The sequence below is a fragment of the Sinocyclocheilus anshuiensis genome, unplaced genomic scaffold, assembly GCF_001515605.1.
Source record: "Sinocyclocheilus anshuiensis isolate Anshui unplaced genomic scaffold, SAMN03320099.WGS_v1.1 scaffold784, whole genome shotgun sequence".
Lineage (NCBI taxonomy): Eukaryota > Metazoa > Chordata > Actinopteri > Cypriniformes > Cyprinidae > Sinocyclocheilus > Sinocyclocheilus anshuiensis.
Window position 1 is genome coordinate 15,440 of NW_015554160.1, and position 9,017 is coordinate 24,456.

General features: G+C 38.8%; 1 protein-coding gene and 1 long non-coding RNA gene across 2 annotated transcripts in view; both read right to left on the minus strand.

Moving 5' to 3' along the window:
• Positions 1-1,546: 1,546 nt before the first annotated feature.
• The window catches only part of LOC107670856 (tau-tubulin kinase 1-like), a 29,582-nt gene continuing 22,111 nt past the window's right edge, over positions 1,547-9,017 (minus strand). The window contains exons 14-15 of the mRNA XM_016463637.1: positions 4,576-5,897; positions 1,547-3,734 (exon numbers count right to left, since the gene is read on the minus strand). Coding sequence (XP_016319123.1) covers positions 3,299-3,734; positions 4,576-5,897 — 1,758 coding nt within the window. The 3' untranslated portion in view covers positions 1,547-3,298. The remainder of the gene's footprint in view (positions 3,735-4,575; positions 5,898-9,017) is intronic.
• Positions 7,663-8,390, minus strand: LOC107670858 (uncharacterized). The gene is made up of 3 exons (XR_001632132.1): positions 8,308-8,390; positions 8,055-8,167; positions 7,663-7,805 (listed from the first exon to the last, which is right to left on the minus strand). It is a non-coding gene; the product is annotated as an uncharacterized LOC107670858 (long non-coding RNA).

Sequence of the window (9,017 nt, forward strand, 5' to 3'; positions counted from 1 at the left end):
ATCTCTCAGGACCTGAAGTGGGACACTCACATTGACTCCACTGTTAAAAAGGCCCAGCAGAGGTTGTACTTCCTTCGCCAGCTGAGGAAATTCAACCTGCCACAGGAGCTGCTGAAACAGTTCTACTCAGCCGTCATCGAGTCTGTTCTGTGCACTTCAATAACTGTCTGGTTTGGTTCAGCTACAAAATCAGACATCAGAAAACTACAGAGAACGGTTCGGACTGCTGAAAGGATTATTGGTGCCCCCCTGCCTACCCTCCAAGAACTGTATATATCCAGAGTGAGGAAAAGGGCTCAGAAAATCACTCTGGATCCATCACATCCAAGCCATCTCCTTTTTGAACTTTTGCCATCTGGTCGGCGTTACAGAGCACCGAATACCAGGACAGCCAGGCACAAGAACAGTTTCTTTCCCCAGGCAATCTACCTCATGAACAGTTAATGTTCTCCCATTGTGCAATTATAGTACAGTATGTGCAATAAACTTATACTTATTTATCACCCTAAACCCTATACATCCCTACAACTTATTTTATTTTATTCTATTCCTACTCCATCTATAGCACACCTGTACATACAATTTATTCTTTTTTTTGTGGTTTATATTTATGCATGTGTATTTTATTCACATCTCATTTTTATTATCTGTGTGTTATTGTTGTCTCCGTGTACTGGAAGCTTGTGACACTGTAACAAATTCCTTGTATGTGCAAACATACTTGGCAATAAAGCTCTTTCTGATTCTGATTCTGATTCTGATTCTGATTCTGAACCGACCAATTAAAGAATCAGTGATCCCACTAGCTCAGCATGTATGACTTTACATAATACCGGTTTATCTCAGTCCTCAATTAATCTGAATCATGCAGATAGAACCCAAACCTGTAGAGGCAAGATTAGATGATGTTTAGAAAGGTTTTTTTTATGCCCCAATCCCATTTTGACAGCTGTTTGTGCTGGAATAAGTTGTTCTGTACAAAGATTAGACTTTAACAAATCAGCATATTAGAATGGTTTCTGAAGGATCATGAGAGATTGAATACTGAGGAATGACTGCTAAAAATTCAGCTTTGCCATCACAGGAATAAATTGCATTTTAACATATATTAAAATAGTAAACGGCTACTGTTTTAACAGCATTTCAGATCAAAAACTGGAAACGCAGTCTTGGCGAGCATAAGAGACTTCTTTAAAAAAACATGTTAAAATCTTACCAACCCCAAACTTTTGAACTGTAGTACATTTCTAGAACCAGCTGTTGCATTCCCACCATTATTAATGACCTTTAGAGTCACATGGGTAACAGAAACATCCAATTGTATCCCCCAAGTTATCCCAGAACTAGTCTGAAGGAAACTAAGATCTATGATAAGGTGATTACATAGTGTTCTATAGCTTCTCTGTTATTGCTCCATTTTTATGCAGATGATACTTAATTCATCTCACTTACACCACAACCAGGACATGCGGATTCCCTGTGCAGAACATCCACTGAGTTTTTCTGGAAAGAATGACACAAACTATCAACCGAAAACAGTGATGGAACTTGAGTTTATTGAATGGCATCATTGATAATTTGCAATAAATTTTAATTGTATAACTCAGAAAGGTTTCTCCTTAGTATAAGTTAGTCAATCGTGATTCATGAAACACATTCATGCAAATTCTCTCCATCTCAAAGCAACACACTGAAGAGAGATGACCAGGAGGAGACGTCTTTCCTCATATCTTGTTGGTATTAAGAGCAGAGAGAGTCTTCTGGGTTCTCTGCAGATGGAACATTCTGGAATATACCGCAGAGTATTTTCCTGTTATTTCATCCAAACAACAGCATGCAATGGTTCTGCAGTGTGCATGGTCCAAATGAAGCGCTTCCTTTAAGATAACTCACAAATAACACTGGCTAGTGTGTACTAGGACATTTTTCTCTTCCGTTGATGTGACAATCTTCATGGATGTTCGGGTTTTAATCCAACCACAGGACGGAAAAGAACACCAATGACAAGAGCAGGCATGAAGAAACACTCTTTGATAGCACCTTAGTCATTTAAACTCCACAGCCTTTGAACACATGCTGTGGACACTCAGGAGTAGCAGTACTGCATAAAATAACATCCTAGAGCACATTTACAAACCCCACACATGCTGCTTCAACTCACATTATTGGTTCCTGCTGCTTTATCCTCCTTGGTGTGTCAGATTTTTGAGAAGCTTTCATGTTCTCTACGACCTTCATTCAGCTTCCTCAAGTGTTCTTTGAACTGTAAAGTTTGCATACAGATCAGAATGGTGCATTTTCAGCCTGAGACTGAGACAAATGCAACTAAGTTAGTCTTATTTTCATCCATTAATGTTTTTTGGAACAAAAATATAACTTTATTTTTTTTCCCAAAAGTACTGCTTACATTATCTACAGTTTTGCAAAAGACAATAAACAGAAGCGGACGAGCATTTCCAAATGCATGCCGCTGGTCCGGGATCCGGTTACAAATAAATTTAGCAGACGAGTGTCACGGATGGATTGACCCAATCAGAGATAGTAGGCGGGGCCAAGATGATTGTATGATTGACATCAAACTGTAGCAGCAAGGTTAGTCACTTTAGTTCTGTGTAGAGATTCAATTTAGAATATTGTTTCTGCATCTTCTGCACAGAACCACCACGTTTTTGTGCATATGACTATTATTATTTTTTATTTTAGATAAATACAAATTTTAGCACACACAAATTGACTGCAGAAGTTGATATAAAATCTGTCCCAAACACCAGCTAGTTGAGTAATAAGTGCATTTGGGACTTTTTAAACATTTTAGGTTTTTGTGAGTTTCAATAAAGCTATTTTTTTCCAGATTCTGATATTGTGATGTTGGTCAAAAACGTACATTTTGGAAGTGATATTCAATTAAAATAAATAGCATGTACTGTAATGTGGTTGTATTATTGAACATGATAGTGGCGTTGACAGGAGGGTAGAGCCTGTGGAAGCTTTGTTGTGATGGCAGCAATTATTATTTTAAGGCATATGAGGTGTGTTCATCTGTCCAACACACTTCATTAATGACAACTCGCCCGCACACACACTGTGTGTGTGTGTATAAATGTCAGAGGTTCTCCTCATTAGAGGCATTTCGTAGCTGCTGCAGTCACTTGGCTGAATAACGAACACATCCATCCATATTGTTTGGTTGAGTTTGTTGTGTTTAATGAGACGTACAGTCCAACACTGATGATTCAGAGAGTGATTGTGATGATGATGATGCTGAGGATGAAGATCACCTGAAGGAATGAAGTCTTAATTATCTTGTTTTAGTCTTTGACTCCAGTGGATCTTTCTTTGCCTTTTGCGATGAGGCTGATGGGTGGGTTTTGCTCTTTTTGGGGGTGGAATCCTGAGGTTTGGATTTGGACTGCGGTGGGCAAGGAGGTTTGGGCTGTCGTTGCGTTTCATTGGCTGCAGGCTGTCGGCGAATGCGCTGAGGCGAAGGGCTGTCGGTGCGAGAGGTGGCATAGCTCCGAGGGGAAGTGCTGATGCTTCGGGTGGCATTAACAGCTGAGGTACGAGTAACGGTACGTGTGGCGGTCCGACTTCCCTGTGATTGGGAAGGGCCTGAAGATGGAGGACGGGGTGGAAGTGTTTGAGAGGGATGGAGCTGAGGTTTAGGCGGCTGCTGATGGATATTTGTGTGCAGACTTGCAGACTTTTGAATCCTGGGATTGACAGAACTGTTGGTTCTGTTGGCGAGAGGAAAGAATGAGTCATATCAATCAAAGGTATTATAGGATAGTCTGCAGAATTTTCTTTATATAGTTTGTCAGTAATGGTGCCAAGCAAAATCTGAGGTAGACCATTCAATATTCACAATTTTACAGCCAGAAAATTTTATGATGAACACCCAAATGTTCACCATATGTCACTTGAACTAAAAACAAAATTGATATTTAATTAAATAATGATAGAGTCTGTTGCTGCATGTTTCAGAGTGAAGTGCAGCACTGTGTTTATTTACACACAAGGGCCTTATGATATTTTCAGTATCTCAAAATGAAGCGGTTAACAGAAAATGTGGCACACTCTATCTTTGCATGTGCTGTGGGTTTAACATGCATTTAGGAATGCTATGTGCGCTTTATTTTCACTTTCACATAATTTTGTGGACAGGTGATTACAGCATTTTACTAGATTTGTAATGGGAATCGTTTGTAAACCTGTTGTCACATGTAAATGTAAAAGTCAGAATATACAAGTTTATGGGTTCAATTCATGCAAGTGAAGAAATTAAAATATAAATATTATTATTAAATGTTACTTTTTTATTTTACAGTGCAGTTGTATTACAATAGTAATGTATTTCTGTTGTAGAGATATTAATATCAAGAACAAGAATATTAATAATAATATATTATTATTATTATTAAAACTGTTTGGCTTTCTAAAAACATAATAAACATAGATATACAGTATAAATGTAAATAAAAAGCTATAAATAAAAAACTAAATTCAGTGTGTCCAAACTTTGACTGGTAGTGTAGATTCAAATGAATAACATTTAAATTGAAATTCTGCTCCACCCACCTATATTGAATGAAAGACACAGATCTCTGGGTTTGTGGAAGGGTCGTGCCGCCCAGTTGGTCGGATGACCCCCTGATAGGTGTGACTGGACGAGGGATCCTGCTCCTAATTTTCCCATCTGCTCCTCTCTCTCCTCTCGCCGAGTCATCTGATTGGTGGGTTTCATCTTCAGATGCAGTGGTTGAGAGTGTCGGGGAGTGCGAGGAGGCGGAGCGAGAGCGAATCAGGTGGGTTTGTTTGCGCTCCAGGACAAGACGAGCCAGCTGTTGTTGTCGGCTTTTGCGAGTTCGCTGAAACTGCTCTTGACTCGTCTGCGATGACTTGTCTGAGCCTGTTTCCTCTTCTGACATAAGCACAGGGATACGGCTCCGCCTCTGTGGGAGTGGCTTTCTATCAGGTGACTCCGCCTCCGGTGGAGACATATCCTTCTCATCCTCCACCTCTGCATCTCTGTTTTGTTCAGGTGTTAGTGATGGACACTCTTCCTGCTCCTGTTCCTTTTGCTGGTCTACTTCTGGTGGGACACCCTCTGGTCTGACTTCCAGTTTGGCTTGTTTGGAGACTTCTTCCTCAATAACTGTAGTCTCTGGCTGGTCATGTGACTCGGCTAAAAACAAAGCCTCTGTTTCTTCTCTGTTACTCTTCTTTACTTTTTCTTCAGCTTCACTCTCATCCTTTTTCCCCTCATCCTTGCCTCTTTCTAATGTAATCCCCTCACTTTCCTTTTGCTCTCGTTCACTGACCCTTTCTCTCTCCTCTTTCTTTCCACCCGTCTCCTCACGCTCAGTAGAAATCATCTCATCCAGTCCAGGACGACGGTGTCTGGCTGTCATGACATTGAGATGCGTCGTCTCAGCGATGTGGATGAAAGTGCGTTCCACCTTGGTGAACGGCGGCGAGGAAGAGCCGCTGGTGATCACAGCTGCAGATGTCATGACAATAGGCCTGGGCTCCGACCTAAAGATAGAGGAAAGAGTACCAGGTTCGGATTCATCCGGCACGGGTCGCACGCCCTGCGGTGTCAATGCGGCGAGAGTTCCCTGCCCGTCACCAGGCGAAACCTGCCCATTACCAGCAGACACAAGCACCAATGTGCGTGAGCCCTCTTCCTGGTCGTGGTCCCGGTGGGCTGGGGCGAGTAGGGTGGATGCAGCGCCCTCTGGACTTCCCTCACTACTGCGAGGGCTTCCATCACTGCCTGAGCCTCCAGTCTTCACACCCTCCTCTCTCAGATCGTCAAACATCAACACACCAGACACAAAGTCGACTTGCTTCAGACGCGTCTGAGAGGTCGAAGGCGAAGGTTCAGCCACTGCAGCCTCCTGCAAGTCGCAATGCAAGAAAAAAAAATTGTGAATTAATGGTGAAAGAGTCTGTGAACTTTCATATAAAAACTAGCACAGCATGGGTTAAATTTTTTTAAATTAAGTTAAAGTAACTTTAATATACTATACTATATATACTACTTTTATAAACAATATATTTATATTACTATATATATACACACATATATATTAGGGCTGTCAGTCGATTAAAATTTTTTATCTAATTAATTACATGATGTAAATAATCTTTTTTTTTTTTTTTAAGTGATGTGACATGTGGCCAAGTATGGTGACCCATACTCAGAATTAGTGCTCTGCATTTATCCCATCCAAAGTGCAATAATAATAATAATAATAATAAGATTCATCTACTTTTCATCGTTTTTGCAAGAAGACCTGCTATTAGGAATAAGCTGGAATTTACCTCAGAAGAACAGCGCGATCTGACACGGCTTTATTCAGCGGAGGATGCCATTTCTGTAAAACGGATTTTACTAGTTGGGCTTTTCATAAACATCTTGCCAAACTGAAATGTGTGCAAGGGAGTGCAATATGTTGAAATACGATATGCATTCAGATTTATATAGGGGTTTTTATTCTACTATAGCCTATGACGTTTTTACTAGGCTACATCGAACGAAACAAGGCTTTTTTTTTTTTGCTATCATATTATAAAAATATAATTTATAATACGATATAGATATAAAAAGTAATGGGAATGTTTACACTGCACCATGATGAATGCTACATACATATTTAGTTCAGTGTTTACTGATCCACTATCAGATGTCGATGTTAATAATGTGCTAAGCAATAAGTATTTAGTTTACAAAATATCACAATATCAGAATGTTGTTTATGTACTGTATGAAAATACAAGCATATGTGCATGAATGACAGTACAAAATGTTGGTTTTTGTAAAGAGTAGGCAAAATTAGTATTAGTGCCAATACATGTACAGTATGTCAGTGTGCATGAAATATGGTACTCATTGCTTTGAAAAATGTAATGCTTACAGCTTGATACCTGTAATGTTTAACTTTTCTTGAGCGTTTTTATTATTCAGATATTTTGCAGAGTAATTCTATTTGTTAACCAAAGAAGGTTACATTTTTTGTTCAAATGTTTAAGTATTACATTTGTTTTAAAACTAAAATGCTAAACTATTCCACGCTTGACTCGATTTGAAAGAATAAAGAGTTTAATTTCTATTGTCTCTGCTTTAACGTTTATAGGGATTTTAACTAAAATCAACGATTTAAAGAATTAAGTTACTTATTGAGAATTATATATTTAATTATATTAAAAGTAATTTAAATACAATATTGATGTTGTAATTAGTAATTAATTACTTTTTGAAAGTAATTTACCCAACAATGGTTTACAGTTAAAATTACTTCTTAGTTAACAATAAAATTTGTATTATTATTATTATTATTACTTTGAGAAGTACAGAGTGTCATAGCAGACTTTTTGCACTTTAATATTCACAGACACTAGTCCATATCATGATTTGATTAAACATATAGACTTACTTTTGATTTATTCATGCAAAATATGCCAAATTCAGTGACATTCTACAGTAAATTCTATTTTTATGACTGGACTCTACGATTCCGTCTAAGTTTTCCACATCACAGAAATCATAGGGCACTACAGAAGTCATTCGTTTTCATTATTTTAACATTGGAAATTTTTTGGGAAAAGTTCAGAAGAGACATCAACGCTGACTTTCTTATGCGGGTGCACACTCACTCTCAGCAGCTCCTCGGGTAAATCTCCTCCGTCGTTGATGCCTCTGTTCATGCTGATGAAGCGCTCCACCGTGGGCTTGTCCCTCACGTTGGGGTTGTGCAGACTGGTGTTCAACATGATGATGGAAAACGACAGCACGTAACAGGTGTCTGCGAGGAGAACACAGAGTTTAAGGACTGAGAGGCAAGGTGCGTCTACTCTAGGCTAACTCTCTATCAATAAAATACTCCTGAACTGTAGTAGCAACAGGTCTGTGGTCGACAAGTTCTGAAATGTTCTCTGAATTACACAAGCAGTCAAATCCAGACACACCTACTCAATTATGACTATATTGTGCAGTGTGCATTTCTGACTAACAGTGAAGTAACACCGATGGGAATTATGCATGCATGTACGACCTGTGCTCTGGAAGACTCCAGGATTACAGTGACAGTATCTCTGTGCAAACGCCTCCATCATCCTGTCAATCTTCTGAGCCTCGCCGGGCAAGCGGAAGCTCCACAGAAACTGCCTGTAGTAAACATAAACGTACGGACACATCAGGAACACAAGCACTGCACAACAACTGTATGAATACTATTCAACAACCATATATATATATTTATGAAGAAGCATCCAGAAAAGTTGCAAATATAAAATCTGCTGACTTACCGAAGTGCTTGTACCAAGTTCAGATCCGTGAATTCGTGGAGATCAACAAAAGCTTGCAATACTTTAATATTGAAGTCATCTCTGAAAGAGAGGGAGAGTCATATTTTAACAACATCTCTGTTTTAATATGTTTGGTTCTGACTGATCATAGACAGCAGGGATGGGTCACAACGATTGTCTAGCTTTCAATTAACTACACGACTGGTGAGATTAAAGTCAAATCAAATTCATTTGTATAGCGCTTTTCACATTGTTTCAAAGTGGCTTTACATAAAATCATGATGTTAATGTTTATAATATCTAATATCTTCATGCATTATAGTTGCATTTAGCAGATTAGAGCTGGGCGATAATATAGTTTACATTTTGCAAGCAAGTGACAAGCAAGGCTAGTTTTAAATTATTAAAAAATAAATACTGTAATTAGCATGCTGTTCTTTAGCTGTTAGACAGTTTTCAGGGTAAAACCCTCACAGAAGACTGTCTTTAAATTCATCTCAAATGCACTCCACTTGCCACTTTTTTTTTGAGCATCTGACATATAGTTACAGTTTTGTACCTGCTTAGCATATCTCACAACAAAAATATCAAACTGCTTCTACTGCTTTTTTGTAATTTGAGAAACATCTCTTTTTTTTTTTTTTTCCTCGGTTCATGCAATGGAAGTCATTGGTAACCAAAACAGCTTTGTTACCAACAGTCTTCAAAAT